Here is an 18,992-nt window from a genome sequence, read left to right on the forward strand (position 1 = left end):
ATGATGATGACAATGATAACCATGCTTATGAGGATTTTTGGACTTGGACCATTGATATTTTTGCAGAGTATTGACTTTTACATAGGTTTTTCAATGACCAAAACTTCCAGACTTTTTCAAGACTTTCAAAAATGTCCATGTGCTTCCAGGTCTTGGTATTTCTCTAGCCTTGTGCAAGCACCCTGATAACAATAATCTTTCACAATGTATGTTTATTTTTTAATGTTTTGTTCTTTTTAATGTTTCATTTATATTCTTTATTTGTGAGCCAAAATTTCTGTTAAAGGCTACTGAATATTTGATTGAAGTTGCACAATTTAAATGTTGGCCCTTTGAAAATGCAATGAAATAAATAAAAGGTGAAAATAAAAATCCTCTTTACTATGTAAAGAAAAAAAATCAGAATATGGAGGAATACATTTGAGTGTGAATGAAAACCATGATGAAACTCAAATAGCTTTGATTTGTATAGGTACATTGCATTACATATTTTTTCACACGGTTTACACTAAAGGAAAAGTATCAGGCAGATGTTAGAGAATATAATAGAGATGGCTTTTAACAGAATATTAATATCCAATGAGATGTACAGTAAATGTTTATAAAAAACTTTCATTGATCATACTTTTTTCCTCTTCCTTTGAACAGATGAGCTGACACACTTGAATTGTGAATTTCAGACCTAGTCATGGTCTTAGAAAAAGGTAGGTGTTGTATTATTGTGGTTAAATGTCAGGATATGGCTTCCTATATGATGGTTTGTAACTGAATTATGAGTTACATATGTAAATATATACAGCTCTGGAAAAAATTCAGAGACCACTGAAAATTAGAATATGATCGTCAACTCATTTGAATGTCATTCAGCAACCATAGGATGACATCAGAAAAATGTACAGTGGCAGTGGTCTCTTAATTTATTTCCAGAGCTATATATATATATTTGAATGGATTTACAAGAAGGAAATTATTTGAGTACTTACTGCACAGAGGATGTAAATGTAAATTGTAAATACTCACTCAAAGTTCACTACTTGGCCCCAAAATAAAGAATCGGAAAGTAGATAAAGCCTCTGCTGTCACCATTGTATTTCTTTCTACCTTCAATTATTATTGCTGTAAGGTGTAATCCTGTGTGTTTTATGAACTTGTCTTGAATGTGTTCCACAGAGACTCTAAGGCTTGTACTTGTGGGTAAAACTGGAGCAGGAAAGAGTGCAACAGGAAACACCATACTGGGAAAAACAGAGTTTGAAGAAACATTTTCACTAACATCAGTGACTGAAAAGTGTAAGCGGTGTTCTGTACATTTGGAGGGTACATCAATCATTGTGATCGATACCCCAGGTCTGCTGGATGCAACCAGTAGTGAAGAACAGGGGAAGCAAGAGATAGAGAAATGCATCCACATGTCTCTTCCTGGGCCTCATGCGTTCCTGCTGGTGATCCGGCTAGGTAGATTCACAAGGGAGGAGGAGGATGCTGTCAAGTGGATCGAAGAAAACTTTGGAAAAGATGCTTCAAAATATACCATTGTTCTCTTCACTGGTGGAGATCAGCTGGAGGAACAATCAGTGGAGAAGTTTGTGAATGAAAGTGATTCATTGAAGTGTGTCGTTGAGAGATGTGGAGGAGGCCACCACGCCTTCAATAATAAAGAGAAGAACAACCGAAATCAGGTTAACGACCTCCTGAAGAAGATAAAGGACATGGTGGAGTCGAATGGAGGGCAACACTACACCAGTGACATGTACAAGGAGGTTCAGAGAAAGATACAAACAGACAAATGCCTCACAAAAGTTGGAGAATGTGCTTTAATTGTTGTAGCGGCAGCAGGTCTAGTAGGTGGAGTACTGGGAATAGGAAGAGTAGCAGCAGCAGCAGCAGAAGCAATTGGAGCAACAGCAGGAGCAGCAGGAGCAGCAGGAGTAGTAGTGGGACTAGGAGCCGCACTAGCTGCAGCAGGGGCAGCAGTATTAGGGACCAGAAGGGAGAGAGTTGCAGGAGCAGGAGACACACTAGCAGGAGCAGCAGGAGCCACAGCAGCAGGAGCGGGAGACACAATAGGAGCAGTCGTACAATAGGAGGGACAGTTGCAGCCACAGTTACAGCAGGAACTGTTGGAGCAGGCTTTTAGCAGCTGCACACACAGACGAAAAGCCAGAAAAAAAATAATGTGCAAGGAGAGAACACTGAACACTTAGAAGACTGATCTCACAATTCCAATCCACCTCACTTGATAACAACAGACATTGAGTGACTTCATTCTGTGTTTGTTTGCTGGGTTTAGATTAAATTAAGTGGTCTTGACAGACAACAATGAAAGTGGATATGAGATCAGTCTGTCTACATGAAGACATACCGTCACAATACAGAACATTTCTATAGTAACTTGGCTACCTAGCTATTAGATAATCACTTTCAATGTAAGTCCAAATAATAGCAATATGAGTTTTGCTCTTATGCCACATTTGCCTCCCTGACAATGCTAATAGTACAATTTATGTTATGCTATCATATGGGCTGTGTGTAGAGAAGGTTTGATAGAATAGTGGCTTTTAGTTGTCATCAATTAACATTGCACTGAAATGCTGTATGTATACTATACATTTTACTCCATGCATGGTTTATGTCTCGTTTAAGGTTTAATGTATTTTTTACGGTGGTTTCTTGGCTTAAGATGACCTTGCAGTTCATTCTGGAACATTCCTTTTATAATTACTAACAAACATTGTGCCTGCCATATAACACTGACTTTTAATACATGGATCATGAACTTACTGTAAAGGTTGTATCAGCGATAGCGGGGATACGTCACTTCTGTTGATGTTCAAACAAAACAGAGCGCTAGCTCGCTACTCCCTCCCCCTCCCTCCCGTGCAATTAAAACTCTCCTGAAACCGCATCTTGACGGTTATTGGTTGAAAACTTTATTTTGCCTTTGAGTGGGTTTCCAACCCTTGTTGGTAGCAATTGTTTTTGTGTACAGATCTCAGTTTTGTGTACAGCCTATGTTGCCTACAGAGACACGTTTTTTTAACAGCCTGTTTATGGGGCAGACAGCTAGCAGATCGTTAGGTTAGATTAGATGAATGTGATCATTTCTGTTTGGGTCTTTTTTTGTGCCTTAAATCGCTGATACAACCTTTAATGACATTTATGATGTGACTCTTTTGCTCATTAATTCCAATTATTCAAATATTTTGTGGGTTTGCCAAGGCTGCAAACTATTGTTCCTCTAAAGAAATACTACTTACAATTTGCATGCAAGCAAACCATTGTTATTCTGATTTAAAGAGAACTGATCAAAAGATTATTGTGAGTGTTTGTTTGCCGGTGCCTGTAGCCATGGCATGTATACATATTTTCTAATGCCTTAAAATCTCTAATAATTTTTTTCATCACTTACTTGACAAATTGCTACCTGCTGATGCAGTTCCAACTGCGTGACCACCCGACAACATTATCCGGGGCAGACATGGACCATAAGTTAATTCTTATTACTTACTTACTAATCACATCACTCCCTGGGACGGTGGGCTAATCACTGGCTCTATCTCAAACAGTGTAACGCTAGACAGGCTTTGGTGTATGAGGCATGTGTGATTGATAACGCTAAACGTCTGAGGGAGTTTGATTAGCCGCTTGAGGCTAATGTGGCGTGGGTGGTGGTGCTGCTGAAATACAGGTGGTAAATTCCCTGTGTGTGTATGTGACACACATATGAACTCATTTAGCTTGACAGACATACACACACACACACTGCACACCGCACAGACACACACACATGCACTGCGCTGACCAAGAAGTGTGGTGCTGTACAAATACGGGTGTTAAATGAAAGAGTGAGTCATTGGCAGTGCAGTAATTAAACCCAACTGTGCCATGTACCACAATGTGTGTGTGTGTGTGTGTGTGTGTGTGTGTGTGTGTGTGTGTGTGTGTGTGTGTGTGTGTGTGTGTTTGAATGTTTTTCGGAGTCAGTGCATGTGGAAGTGTGTATATGCATGTGGAAGTGTGTGTGTGTGTGTGTATAAATGTTTTTGGTAGTCTCAGTGCATGTGGAAGTGTGCATATGCATGTGGAAGTGTTTGTGTGTGTGTGTGTGTGTGTGTGTGTGTATAAATGTTTTTGGGAGTCTCAGTGTATGTGGAAGTGTGTATGCATGTGTATGTGTGTGTTTGAATGTTTTTCGGAGTCAGTGCATGTGAAAGTGTATATATGCATGTGGAAATGTGTGTGTGTGTGTGTGTGTGTGTTCATTTTTTTGGGAGTCTCAGTGTATGTGGAAGTGTGTATGTATGTGTGTGTGTGTGCGTCTGTGTGTGTGTGTTTGAATGTGTTTTGAAATCTCACTGCATGTGGAAGTGTATATATGCGTGTGTGTGTGTCTGTGTGTGTGTAAATGTTCTGGGAGTCTCAGTGCATGTGGAAGTGTGTGTGTCTCTCTCTGCTTTTATTGTTTATACTCTGCAGCATCAAACGGACAGAAGACAGCTACAGTAACTAAAGTACGAGCCTGTTTTAACGGACAGTTTACATCTGTGTTTGGCATCTGTGCGTTTCCGAGACACAGAACACGGTGATGGGATTACATCCAATCAGAGATAGTTCAGTGTTACCATTGTCTATCTTGAAACACTGCCGCTGCAATATAGATGTGCAGACAGGCCTAATGAAGGCAGGGAGGCCTTGTGGAGGAACAGAGGAGGATTCGTCAGGTGCCACAGGAGGTCTTGCTAATGAGAAGATGGAGAGAGGTTTGGGAAGAAAAAAGGACTTTCAAAATGAAGCAAAAGTTTACTTTCTCTAACTGTATGTATACTGTACCTGAGTGAGTGTGTGTGTGTGTGATGTGTTGTGTGTGTTTGGTGGGTGAAATGTTTCTCTGTCTCTTTCTCTCTCTATCCTCTCTCTCTCTCTGTGTGTGCGTGTGTATGTGTGTGTGTGTGTGTGTGTGTGTGTGTGTGTGATCCAGTGCCATTCTCAGGTAGCGTAGATGTGAGTGACACAGTGAGTTGATGGAGTAAATGGTGCATGAAGAGAGCAGAGAAAAACACACAACCTGGAGTCCTCTGCTCCTGAACACACACACACACACACACACAAACACAATCACCACACACACACACAGTCTTTCTCTAAAACACACACACACACAAACCACCATGCCTGCTGCTTAGACATTTGCAAGCCAGCCAACAATAAAGTCTCATTTCACACATTCATTTCTCCCTTCTCGTTAGTATTCCTCTCTCTCTCTCTTTCTTCCTCCCTATCACTACTTCTTCCTGTTCTTCTTTCTGCTCCCTCTTTTTTACTCCCCCTATTTCTTCCTCTCCCCCTTCTCTCTCTCTCTCCCTCTATCCTGCATGCTGGTTGTATCTGTGTGTTCGGATGTCTATCTGGGAGAGACGACTCTTCTGAATCTTTCATGAGAAATCACTTGAACGGGCTCTGGGTAAGGTGTACAGCTCTCTTTTTTCTCCCTCTCTCTCTCTCTCTCTCTCTCTCTCCCTATTCACTCACTCTACCTCCATCTATCTAGTTCTGGGTGAAGAACATGACATTGAAAAGCCGAGCTACGGAAAGCAGCCTTTGCATTTCTTCTTGTCCACTTAGTGGGTTGTCACCCTTGTCATGTTTGATTGACGCCCAAACTTGCATGACTGATGCACACTGTCAATGGGAAATAACAAGCCCCTCTTAAAGGTTTCCTCTGAACGAATGTTTTATACATTTTCTTTCTTTTACTGTCTTTGAATACTTCTTGAGACTTTTCTTTCTTTCTTTCTTTTTTTCCTTCTCTTTCCATCCTTCACCTCCCTTCAGACTGGCCGCCCTGTTCTTCCCCTGTACTGAGTAGCTGTCTGGATGGGTCATTCATTCATTCATTTCTTTCTTTTCCCGTCAACCCCTCTCTCTTCCCTTCCGACTGGTTAAGTGGCTGTCTGGATGGGTCATTCATTCCATCATTCATTTTTTCATTTATTTGTTCATTCATTCATTTGTTCATTCTTTCTCCCTCTATTCTTCCTGGCTGTGTGGCTGTCTGGATGGGTCATACATTTATTAATTCATTAATTTTCTTTCTTTTATTTTACTTTCATTTTCTTTCTTTCTCTCTTCCTCCCTCCATCCTCCCCTCACGTCGGAGTAGTGAGTTGAGTGGCTGTCTGGATGGGTCAGTGGAGGTGAGCAGATCAGACTGCAGCGTTGCAGCACCGTGCTTCTTGTGAGCTCAGCGAGATCAATGTGGCCACGGCATCATATCACAGTCAAAGGGCCTCACACTCACACACACACACACACACTCACACTCTCTCTCTCTCTCTCTCTCTCTCTCTCTCTCTCTCACTCACACACACACACACACACACAGTCCGGGAGATCAGAGCCACTTCAATGGACCGGCTGTGCAAGAGACATTTAGATGCCCAGAAATCAAATTAATGTGGTGGACTGTGTATCAGTGGGATACATGTCTGTATGTGTCTGTACTTGTGTGTGTGTGTGTGTATGTGTATGTGTCAATGTGTGTTTAACTTTGATTCTCCATGCTGTTCTTGAAGTTGCTGAGCAAGATGTTAATATTGCCTAGAATGCTCAATTTTCAGCTTCAAAAAACAAACAATTTAGCAGAGAAATTTGTTCAAACAGAATATGCAGCAGAGGCTATACATATGAATGAAAGCTAAATTGATAAATATGCTGACTGCCTGGATCTCGACTCTCAAAACCACTTTCAAAGAACTCCCACAGCCTTTCAAGGCCTCTCAAGGTCACTCAAGGTGCAAACTGAATTTTAGAAAGCCACACAACTTCACTTTGACGAGGACCAAACGTTCTTATGGGTTCTTTGTTGTCTGCAGATTTCTGTGTGTTTTTTTTTTTTCATTTTTCTATTTTTTTTTACTTGTCATGGCAGGTTATTCAAATGGAAAAGTTGCTGCACAAAGTTATGGGCTTGACTTCTGAGTCGGAAGAATTTTCACTGGTCTAGTGTGGGGAAGCAATTTTGCGGAGAACAGCCATGTTTAATGCACTATCCCCTGTAGAGATGTCTATCTGCTGATGTATCTAACCATCCACTAATCTGCTCTCTCTCTCTTTCTCTCTCTCTCCATCTTTCTCTCTCTGTCTCCCTCTCTCTCTCTCCCTCTCTCTTTCTCTCTCTCTTTCTCTCTCTCTCTCTCTGATGTCCGTATTTCTCTTTCTGTAAGCAGAAGTCATAGATAATTGAAGCCATGCATAGTACCATCCCTGCAGAGGTAGACAAAACCATTTCCTTATGCCCTCCTGGCCTGTGTGTGTGTTTGTGTGTGTGTGTGTTTGTGTGTGTGTGTGTGTGTGTGTACATGTGTCTGTATGAGTGGCACACAGAGGGCAAATGGGTGGTAATCCAGGTTGTCTACCTGTTCATGAAATACAGTAATCATCAATCAAACACACTCAATTTACAAGACAAAAAAGTTCATGGTGCTCAGGAAGTTTAAGTTGAATGTTTGAAGGTGCTCATTGGGGTCGGGAATTCATAATCAGTAGAAAAAAAGAAAATCCAAGGCACTCTTCTTTTTCAAAACAAGGTAATAAAGCCTTTATTATGACCGCCGCTAGCGAAGCGGTCATATAGGGATTGTTAAAGTTTTTTCTTTTTCTTTTTTCCCCCCCGTCATCTACTTCCTGAATTTTTGGTCAATGATACCCGGGACACCGAAACACCGGGGCACATGAAATTTGGTGGGTATGTAGCCCCCCTAGACTTTTATGGAAAAATTTCCAAAAAAATGCCGTTTTTCCTAAATAACTACCTGAACCGTGGCACCGAGGATGAAGAAATTTTTATGGTATGTTGGTCTCAATCACTCATTTGTGATTTGCACCCCCCCCCCCGGTAAAAATGAAAATGCAATATCATTCTGCTTTAATCGCCCCTCTCTTCAGTTAAGATGTTCAGAACTGCACCAAATTTTAGTGACTGTACACTCATTGACCTGTAGATGGTGGTGCACACACATACACACGCACACACACACACAGGCACGCACATACTATCGGTATCGGCAATTAGAACGGACGATACATAATTACAAATTCAGTAGGATTAAAGGAAAACCAAATATTCATCATCATTTGGCTGCATTTCCAGTATTGGCGTTACGTAGTCGTTTGTCCACCAGATGGCGCATCGTTGCAGTGAGACGTAATTTTGTTGGAAGTTAATCTAAAGTGGGCTGGAAAGACGCTTCCTAGTTCCTACAAGGACAACACTGTAGTTTACCGCAGAGATGTCTAATAAGGGTAGGATGATTTTCACATAAAATGTAATTCCCATTTCTTCTTGAAGCCGAAATAAATCTGAGAATGTTTATCGGACATGCTTGGTTTTAACTGCAGGTACGTTAATCTTATAGAAGTTGTATACCTACGACCTAGGTAAAATAATGTTAGGCCTACCGTTACCATTGGTTGAGTGATGGAGGCCAATTTTATTATTGACCAGTGTATTTGTAGAAAACCATAAATGTGGTTACCAAGCAAATTGATATCAGCGCTGTAATTGTATCTTTCGACATCTTCTTTTCTGACCATATAGCCTACAGGAGCTAAGTAAGTTAGTCACAACGCGTTCGCTAACGTGATGGGTTTCTAATGGAAAATAAAGGCCTAGCCTACCTGAAAGATAACCTGTCTATGAAGCATCCTAAACAGGCTGGGACATTTCTGCTTGCTAAATAGGTTTTTCTGCTGTTGACACAGTCCTTGGTAGGAGTCGATTGGAGTCGACATCACGTCACGTGACATTTCAAAATTCCAACCTGTTAGTAAGCTAGGGTTTGCTGTTGCATACAACTTCATTTCAATTTTGAAAGAAATACTGGACTATGTTTTTTTTTTTTTTTTTTAAACGGCGACGAAATTGTGAATTTCCAGAGCGTGTTACTCCACACTCGGCAATCGACTCCTACGGACTTTCCCCTAAAGATGGGAGCTGCAGCAGCAACATTTCCGGAAAGGTACTGGCTTGATGAAATTCATTCTGGACTCTCTATCCGACCACATACAGACCTCGGGATACTTCGGTTTGGCTTTAGGGACCCTCTACTCACTACCACGTAAGTGTAATGTTGTTTGGAACTGTAGAAGAGGTATAAAAATAGCGAAATGACATGCCCGGGTCACTTCCAGGCTAAAGAGTTTTGACTGAAAACGGTACAATCGAACTTTCTCAAAACACATCTGAATGACATGATTTTGATGTCAACTCAACGTATGTACTCCCAATCATCCGTAAATGGATCTAAAGTGCATTTTACTCCGGATAATTCCTTTAAGTCCGCTTGATACTGTAAGCCAGGTGTTTTCAACCAGTGGTCCGCAGCCCACTTGTGGTCCGTGAGGACATTGCTGGTGGTCCCTGACCATGGATTCAGTAGTTGCAATGTGGAAATCAGTATTTTTCCCATGAACAACAACGGACGCAGCTCTCAACTTGGCCCATAAAATGTGAACAGTCTAGCGACACATTTCATAAAGGCACTTTTGGACATGTCAGTTATTTGTACCACTGGTTAGATGTAAAACTGCATTTCGTTTTAGACTATTGGTATTTAATTTGTGCATTGACAATAAAGTTGAATATCATATGAACTAAAGATGACTGAAATCGTGCATATGTAGAAGAAGAAACATTCACAAAAATCCACAGCATGACCTCTCTTCTTGATAGCTGTTGAAGACTGCATGGAAATGACAGGGATTGTTTTGTTTGTTAATAAATAAATAAATAAATAAATAAAAGTAAAACTGATACCTTCTGCTTTCCCCAAATATAATGTAGCCTGCCGGTGTACATGACCTTTCATCAGTCCAGTTGCAATGGATGAACTGTGATGAACTGCCCTACTTGTGATTGTTTAGAGATTTTAAAGGCTTTATAACAATGCTACAAATGTTTTGGCTAGTGCTACAAATCTATTCACCTTCGCAGCGCCAGTAGGCTGTGCGGCCCGCACACACACACAGGCATGCCAAACAAGCATGCACAAAAGTTTCAAGAGTGGGGGTGGAGTAGAAGATGGATACAAATTGATTAGTGTGATTTATGTTCGCGGAACGGATGTACAGGACTGAGCGACGGTCATATTTTGTACCGCTATGCGGTACATCTAGTTTCAATGGCTATTTCATAATAGAAAAGCAACCTTCTCTGCATGTTTTTACCTTTTCTATTATGAACTAGCCAATGAAATAAACACATTTAATTTACTTTATTATGATACACATACACATACTGTATACATAAGTGAATGTATCAAAGTAATGATTTTATTTTATGGTGCAACACTTGTTTTTACTCTGCATATGACCATCAAAGTCTCTCGACTCGTGTGTGTGTGTCACAAGCACCTTCTCCGTGCAGGTGGATCAACTCATCCAGCCTGTCCATCCCTGGCTCAGGCCTCGTGGACAGCAGGCACTTGAGAGAGAAAACGACCCACTTTACTATAGACACCATTACCTAGGGAGGAGGGTGTGTGTGTGTGTGTGTGTCTGTCTGGCTATCTGTGTATGTGTGTGTATATGTGTCTGTGGGTGCATATACATATACGTGTGTGTGTGTATGTGTGTATGTGTGTGTGTGTGTGTGTGTGTGTGTGAGAGAGAGAGAGAGAGAGAGAGAGAGAGAGAGGTGGGTGAGGTAGGAGTATGTGTGTGTGTGTGTGGTTGTACATGTTGAGGGAGGACGGTGTGTAAGTGCATATGTATGTGTGTGTGTGTCCCATAACCACCCCAACCCTATAACCTGCAGCACTACCCCCACCCCAAGACATGTCACCGATTTGAGGTTTAAAAAATGAGAGAGAGAATGAAAACACGAAAGAAGAGGGATGAATAAATGATGAGACCAAGGCAGGGTTTTAGAACACAGATGGAGAGAGAGCGAAAGAGAGGGAAAGAGAGACAGAGAGAGAGAGAGAGAGAGAGATAGTTTTGTGTATGTGTGTGATGGAGGATATTAGCTGTGGTCTGGGGTGCCGGAGGTTGTCTAGAAAGGCACTGAGCAACGTGAGATTCATTCCCCAGAAACAACACCTTGAGAGGGGGGCAATTTTAGGTGCTCCACCTGCAATACCGGCACAGAATGGAACCCTTGTGATTGTTCCGGAAGGTTGTGCAACAGCAGCGACGGTGATGAAAGATAACACATGATTGATGAAAGGCTCAGTGTGTGCCTGTGTATCAGAGACAGAGAGTAAAAGAATGAGAGACAAATTGAGAGGAGGGCGATATACACCTGTGTTTGTGTTTGTATCTGCCTATCTGTGTGTGTGTGTGTGTGTGTGTGTGTGTGTGTGTGTGTGTGTGTGTGTGTGTATGTGTGTGTGTGCGTATGCATGCGTGTGTATGTACTGTATGTATGTGTGTCTGTGTATGTGTGTGTAAGCCTGTGTGTGTTTGTTTGTATGTGTGTCTGTGTATGTGTGTGTATGCCTGTGTGTGTTTGTTTGTATGTGTGTCTGTGTATGTGTATGTGAGTGTATGCCTGTGTGTTTGTGTGTGTGTGTGTGTGTGTGTGTGTGTGTGTGTTGTGTGTGTGTGTGTGTGTGTGTGTGTGTATGTGTGTGTTTGGCTGTGTGTGTTTGCCTGTGAGTTTGTGCATGCCTGTGTGTGTGTATGTGTGTGTGTGTGTGTGTGTGTATGTTTGTGTGTGTAAGTGTGTCTCCCCTGTGTCGCTGTTTGACTCTGAGCTCTGCAGGTGAGGTGTGCTATCTCAGGATGAAGCCTGATTGCCTGATTGACACAAAGCATCTCTGTCATTCCCAACAGCTTCCCATCAAACCCCCTCTCATTGTACACACTTCTGTCCATGTGTGTGTGTGTCATAACACACCATCACAACATAACTCTCTATCATGACACTGTGTCCTAACTGCATGTGACATGAGGAAGTGTCAGCGACAAAATCAGTTTGATTACTTTGTTTTCAATTGCAGGATGCAATGCAGCTAGATGCGGCTGGATTCAAGTCAAGTGTTGCTGTGCAGAGTGATAAGGTGCGGCGTGATAAGGTGTTTTGAGCAGAACTTTAGTCTTCAGACTCTCTATCTCACCTCCAGCACGTTCACAGAGAAACATGCTGGATGTCCATGTTAAAGTGTTTTATTTTCCCCTCAGACTTCAAATAAAAGTTGCCTTTTTTTTATAAGTGATGTAACAGAGTTATATTACAGTATGATACAGGCTACATGATACAAATATGGTAAAAAGAATGAAAAAAAGAAATCTTTTTAAAAATGATCATCCAAAGTGTAATTCTTGTGCCAAGGTTTAGTTTTATCTGCGACATTTGCTAACCATGTTTGGAAAATCAAGTATTTGATGACATCATCAATAGAGGGAGTGCAGATAGCTAACAAACATTCAGAAAAAGTCCTGTTGGCAAATTTGAGGAAAAGTCAGTAAAGGGGCTATTTCACACAATTTGAGGGTGCTGAATTCAAATATTTTGTTTACCAAACTCAATTTTGAGTTTTAATCTTGCTAATTAGCATAATTCACATACTTTTTGGTTTTGCCATCAGATATCAGGACAGGAATGACCCCAATGACCCTGAAGTAGCAAATGAAAATAAGCTAAAATTAAAATATGAATTGAAATAATAGCTAAAATTCAGTATGACGTTTAGAAACAAAATAGATTCCTTGATAATAAATTAGATAGAATAGTAGGTGACTGCTCATTTTTCAGTAGAAAGTCCTTTGTCACTTACTTTTATGAACAGTCTTTAGGGCAAGGACTGTCAGTCTTTACAGAGGATTTACACTGTATTTTTTTTTTTTACTGTAAAGGCGACTGTGCTTGCCTAGTTAAAACATCTCACTGGTGCTCTTTCCTATCATTCAAATTCCAGCCATGCAGGAAAATGGTGCATGTTTGAGGAGTGCTGAAGAGTGCTATGGAGATTGCATTATTTGCAAAAAAATTAGACAAGATATCCTTTATAGTGCAACAAAAAGAAACATTCTCCAGTGCATCATCACTGCATATGATGCTAAAAGGGAAGTGGACCTAGGACAAATTCTCAGCTATGAACTGATTAATGTCCCTGTACTGTAGCTATTGCAGATAGCGATGGTTATTTGTGAAGTAGAAATAAGTCTATCCTCACTCAAGTGCTGTCTAGCAATGTGGAATGTCCAGTAGTGATCACTGCAAAAACTGCTCATTCAACACTGGTAATAGATGCTCAAGATCTAGCTATGTCTTTAGCAGTGTTGGGAGTAATGCGTTACAAAAGTAATGTAATTACTGTAATATATTGCTGTTTGCGGTAACGCGGTAATGTAAGGCATTACAAAAAAAATATTGGGTAATATTTACTCGGTACAAACTTCAGTAACGCGCGTTACAATGCAGTTTAACCCAAAATTAAGCGCTTGTTTTGTTTTGATACATATTCGCAAACACCACGCGAGAACAACAGAGGAGAAAAAATTCGCGCAAAATAGTAGAACGTTATCTCCTGATACTGGTTGAATATGACTGTGGCTGCAGCAGACTCGCAGGCGGACTCTATTTGCGGGATGGACATAAGCCTACGCTCATTATTTTCAGCTTGTCAGAGACAAGGCTATGAAGAACATAATAGTTAGTGCACTTTGTGTGCGAAACCGAAAGATCTCTCAGCTCGCGAAATAGCACAAGTAGGCTAAATTAATGAAACATCTAAAGTAGCCTAGTGCCACACTAATCTTTTTGATTCTTGATAAAACACAAACTATGCTGTTGTGCATGTCAGCTTTGTGCTGTGAACTTGAATTGAAGAGAATAAAGGAATAGAAATGCAGAAAAAGATTGTGTAGCCTGGCAGTGCCACCGCTCCCACCACGCGCATCACGCACTTTGCGTTGGGCACCAAAGGACAGAGGGGGCACCCAAATGTAACCAATGAATAGTAGCTTTACTGCAAACTGCGTTTCACTCTTCATCAATAACGTTTACAATGTCAAAATGCACTAACACGATGTTACATACAAGTTTGATACCTTTTGGGTTCTCTCAATCACCACGTAGTACTAGAATTGGTGGGTCTTCAATCATTCGTTTTCCAAGCATTTAGGCTACATGAAGCACATGATATGCTGAGTCGACTGAAACGCATTCCATTCAGATAGCTAGGTGGATACCAGGCTCATAATTCACTTGTATTCACAAAACGAAATGTGAAGCAACATGTCATTGCATACTTCCATTTCCAAAGCAATGAAGGTGGCTTGAAACAACCATTGTGCATATTATTGTTAATATTGTCATTTAAAAAGTGAAGTTTCAGCCCTCAACTGATGTTGATGTTGTCATGTTGTGTTTTGGCCTAATGCGCCACCCTCCACCTATCTACTAATCACAAAGTCAGTAGTGTTTCGTCATCCGGTTGCCAACTCTGCCAGTCAGAGGGGAGGGGAAGGGGATACACCGCTCTACAGTAATTTGAAAGTGATTGTAGTACCCGTTTTGGCCACAATCTTGCATACGGTTCCTTTAAGCTTTGATTTACAATATAGTAGGCTCTCTATTGATTTTAATGAGTAGGCCTAGGCCTTAAAGTTACAGTATTTCTATCACAATTTACCAGACTTTGACCTTTTGTCGGTTTTTAACAAAATTCTGACTATGATTGTTCCTTGTATTGCATTATGAGCACTGCGCCTATTGCATTCTACTGTTGCCTTAAGCCTAGCTCAATCATTATGCTATACCACATCTCCCTCCATTGGAAGAGCAAGCTGCATTGAGCGTAATAAACTGCATTTAGAATGGCAAATCCATATTTCTAGATATTTTGGTGAAAGTAACTTAAAAGTAATGCAATAGTAGTGTAATGCCTTACAATTCAGAGACAGTAATATTATAATGTAACAAATTACTTTGAAATGACAGTAATAAGTAATGCATAGTACATTACGATTTTGAAGTAACTTGCCCAACACTGGTCTTTAGGACACCCATCTGACTGCAGCACATTTAAGAAGTATGCAGGAAAGTTTGTAAGAAACTTTTGTATTGTTATTTGGTATTTGTTCTGTGGTAGCAAATGATGTTAACTATCAAATAAAGATAGATAGATAGATAGATAGATACTTTATTGATCCCCAAGGGGAAATTCAGGAAATAAATAGACCTAATGTAGAAATGCACACAGCTATTGCAACAGATAATGGTGTAGGCCTATATCTGATTAAGACCTGAGTGGTTGAAACATACTTAATTAATACACTGGGAGCGAAGAGTATCTTCACTTATTATGACCGCCGCGCAGCGAAGCGGCGGTCATATAGGTTTAGTCAGATTTTTTTTTTTTTTTTTTTTTTTTCTTTTTCTTTTTCGCATGCCCAAATTTCTGTCAATGAGTCCCGGGACACTGAAAGACCGGGGTAGACGAAACTTGGTGGGCATGTAACCCCATATGGATAGCATGGAACCATCGTTTTTCGTTTTGATCTGTAGCCCCCCCGCTGGACTGCACCCCCCGAAAGGAGGGTAGGGCAGACACAGTTTTCTGTGAATATCTCGAGAACCGTAAGGTTTAGGAGGACCATTTTTTTTGGTAAGTTGATCTCAAGTGGCCATGTCAACCCATTCCATAACCACTCATTTCATGTATAGCGCCACCTAGTTAAACCCAAAAAAGTAAAAATGAGGTGTTGTAATCGCAGGTATCTGTGACCTAACATAGTCAAAACTGCACGAAATTGGAAGTGTAGGATCATTATGACACCCTCTGAATGCACGCCAAGTTTCGTGGAATTCCGTTCATGGGGGGACACACAATAAATTAATTTATGTTACTATACACCAACTGGCCTGTAGGTGGCCGGAGACAGTTTTCTGTGAATATCTCGAGAACCGTAGGGCCTAGGAGGTCCACCTTTTTTTTGTATGTTGATGTCAAGGGGCCATGTCAACCCATCCCATTACCACTTATTTCATGTATAGCGCCACCTAGTTAAAAATTAAAAAGCAAAAATTTAGGTGTTTTCATCACAATATCTCTGGCTGACATGGTCAAAACTGCACGAAATTGAAAGTGTAGGATCATTATGACACCCTCCGAATGCATGCCAAGTTTTGTGTTCTTTCGTTCATGGGGGGCCTTACAATAAAATAATGTATGTGTACATTTAGTGACGTACACCGACAAGGATTCCCGGGACACTGAAAGACCGGGGTACACAAAACTTGGTGGGCATGTACCCCCACATGGATAGCATGGAACCGTCATTTTTCGTTTTGATCTGTAGCCCCCCCGCTGGACTGGACCCCCCGAAAGGAGGGTAGGCCAGACACAGTTCTCTGTGAATATCTTGAGAACTGTAGGGCCTAGGATGACAATTTTTTTTCCGTATATTTGCCTCCAGGGGTCATGTTAACCCATTTCATGTGCACACATGTGCACAAACAGATACACACGCACACACACACATTCACAGTAATCATACGTATGACATATACTCACACAGTAGACATATGTACGCTTCCATGCACAGGCACATACGCAGGCACACACACAAGCACGCACACACACACACACACACACTCACACACACACACACCCACACACATAACATAAACATAACACAAACAATCAAGAATTTCTCAGAATTATGAACAGGCAAGATGGAGGTGGGGTTGTATAAAATGAATTTTACATGTGAAATCTATGAACTAATCATGTTTTGGGACTTGTTGTCTAGCAGATACCAGTGAGAATTGAGTGTGGATAATGCAATTTAGTGAGACAGTTAGAATCATATAGGCCTTTCAGCGTGATTTCTTTTTGTGGAAAAAATGTGCTGGACTGGGCGGCGGTCATATTTTGTACCGCTCTGCGGTACATCTAGTTTCCCTTTGCAACTGTCAAAGAAATCCCAGATACACGGGAAGGCCTAGGGTAGCCTACATCAGATGGCCTTAAGATTAGGCTCTTCTGCATATCATTAAGTGATTTGCATGCAGTAATTTGAACACTTGATCTAGCCTACTTTGGCTATTTAATGGTCATTTATTGCCAAAACACCACACAATATAAATGAGCTATAACAAACAATAAAGGACTTAATCACACACAAACTACTATTTTACTGACTACAAAAAATAATTAAGTAGGAAGTTTAGAAGTTTAAAACCCAGAATTGACCCAAAGTGCACCAAATTCAACACAAATGACTCAATACACTTGGAGGAGGCCTGCATCCTTTCTTTTCCAGATATTTTGGATTTGGATATCGTTTCAGTATCGAGTATCAAGATATTTATGGCAGGTATTGTATTGAAGTCATAATTTTGGCACTATTCCATGGCCACTCTGCTTTCTAGATGTCGAGGATTGGAGGCATCCCACCAACAAGTGATGCAGCTCAATGGCATATTAGAAGAGCACATTATCAAGCCTTAGTATGGAGGCAAGCACACATACTAAATCCAGTGTTACTAGAAGTAAAATGTTTTTTACTTGTCGGTTGTTGCTAACGGTAGATGCAGTTCTGCATTAGTCTTATTCCCGCTATCTAAGTTTATATGTACTGTAGGATATATTCTGAGTTGAAGGTTATCTTTGCAACTTGTTATTGTGATGAAATGCATTAAACACCACATATATATAACACAAATATGGTTGTGTTTTTTTTTTTTAGAATTTCTGAGTTTATTACATGTTAACTGTAATCATGTTCCCATTAAATACATTAATAAACTATAGTATGGGTTCTTTAATGCTCAAACATGTATTTAGAGAACACTTTTATTTGGTTTTAGTGAAGCAAAAAAAAATGCTATTTTATGTTAAAATGCTGATTATGCGGCTTAGAACTCAGAATTGAGCTTGGTAAACAACATATTCAGAATCAGCACCCTCAAATTAGGTAAGAAAGGTGGTTTACCAACTTTTCCTCAAATTTGACGTCAGAAGTTTTCTTCTGTGAAGCTGCTCTCCCTCTATAAAAGGTTTGAGGTTGGCTGTTTGCTGTCAATGGAAAGGACTGAGGCTGTTCCCAAAAAAGCCTGATTGACATTACACACACACACACACACACACACACACACACACACACACACACTTCAGCACAGCAGTAAGTAAGTAAACAAATAAAGAAACAAAGATGCTATGTCTCCCAGGAGATGGTGGAGATGAGGGTGGAGGCTGGTGTGAGGTGGGGTGGCAGTGTGAGCTTTCTTTAGCTCTCCATGATAATCCACACAGGGGAAATAGTCCACACACACACACACACACACACACACACACACACACACACTTTTTTCCTCTCCATGTTAACATCCGCAACGGGCAGGCAGTCTGCAGCCACATGGCAGTCAAGAGCCTGGCAGGGAGAAGAGAGGAGCACTCAGGAGGAACCACAAAGGATGGAGGGATAGAGAGAGAGGAATGAAGTGGGAGAGAGAGAAAGCAGGAAGTGGGAGACAAGAGGTGAAACAACAAAAATGAGAGAGAGAGAGAGACCGAGAGAGAGAGAGGGGATAAATATGACAGGGAAAAGAGAGAAGAGGAAGGAGACAGACTGAAAACACGAGAGCTAGATTGTCTTCATTCTGCCCAAATCTGCGATCAGGGTGGAAAGAGCATCAATCATGAGCAGCAGAACACGAGGGACAGAGAGACAGAGAGAGGAGAAGAGAGAAGGATGAAGTGAGACAGAGAGAGGAGGAGAGAGAAGGATGGAGAGACAGAGAAAGAAGGAGGAGAGAGAAAAATGGAGTGAGAAAAGAGAGAGAATGAGAGAGGAGCCAAGAGCGATTGAGGCAGAGACAGAGAGATTGTCCTCATTCTTTTCACCTCATTTTCACAAAATCTGTTATCTGACTGGAGAGAGAGAGAGAGAGAGAGAGAGAGAGAAAGAGAGAGAGAGAGAGAGAAAGAGAGAGACAGCGAGAGAAAGAGAGGACAAGACATAAATGGAAAGCTGGAGATTGA

The 18,992-nt window shown here is 41.0% G+C and overlaps 1 protein-coding gene across 1 annotated transcript; it reads left to right on the top strand.

Moving 5' to 3' along the window:
* The first annotated feature begins 624 nt into the window (after positions 1-624).
* LOC143136724 (GTPase IMAP family member 7-like) lies at positions 625-3,404 on the top strand. Its single transcript, XM_076297422.1, has 2 exons — positions 625-704; positions 1,171-3,404. Exons 1-2 carry the CDS (start codon positions 689-691, stop codon positions 2,082-2,084), a joined length of 930 nt encoding a protein of 309 aa, XP_076153537.1. The 5' UTR covers positions 625-688; the 3' UTR covers positions 2,085-3,404.
* Positions 3,405-18,992: the final 15,588 nt, after the last annotated feature.

This window comes from Alosa pseudoharengus, unplaced genomic scaffold (assembly GCF_046254945.1).
Source record: "Alosa pseudoharengus isolate Yale_2024_CS ecotype anadromous, Long Island Sound unplaced genomic scaffold, YU_APseudo_1.1 YU_APseudo_1.1_scf_20, whole genome shotgun sequence".
Lineage (NCBI taxonomy): Eukaryota > Metazoa > Chordata > Actinopteri > Clupeiformes > Clupeidae > Alosa > Alosa pseudoharengus.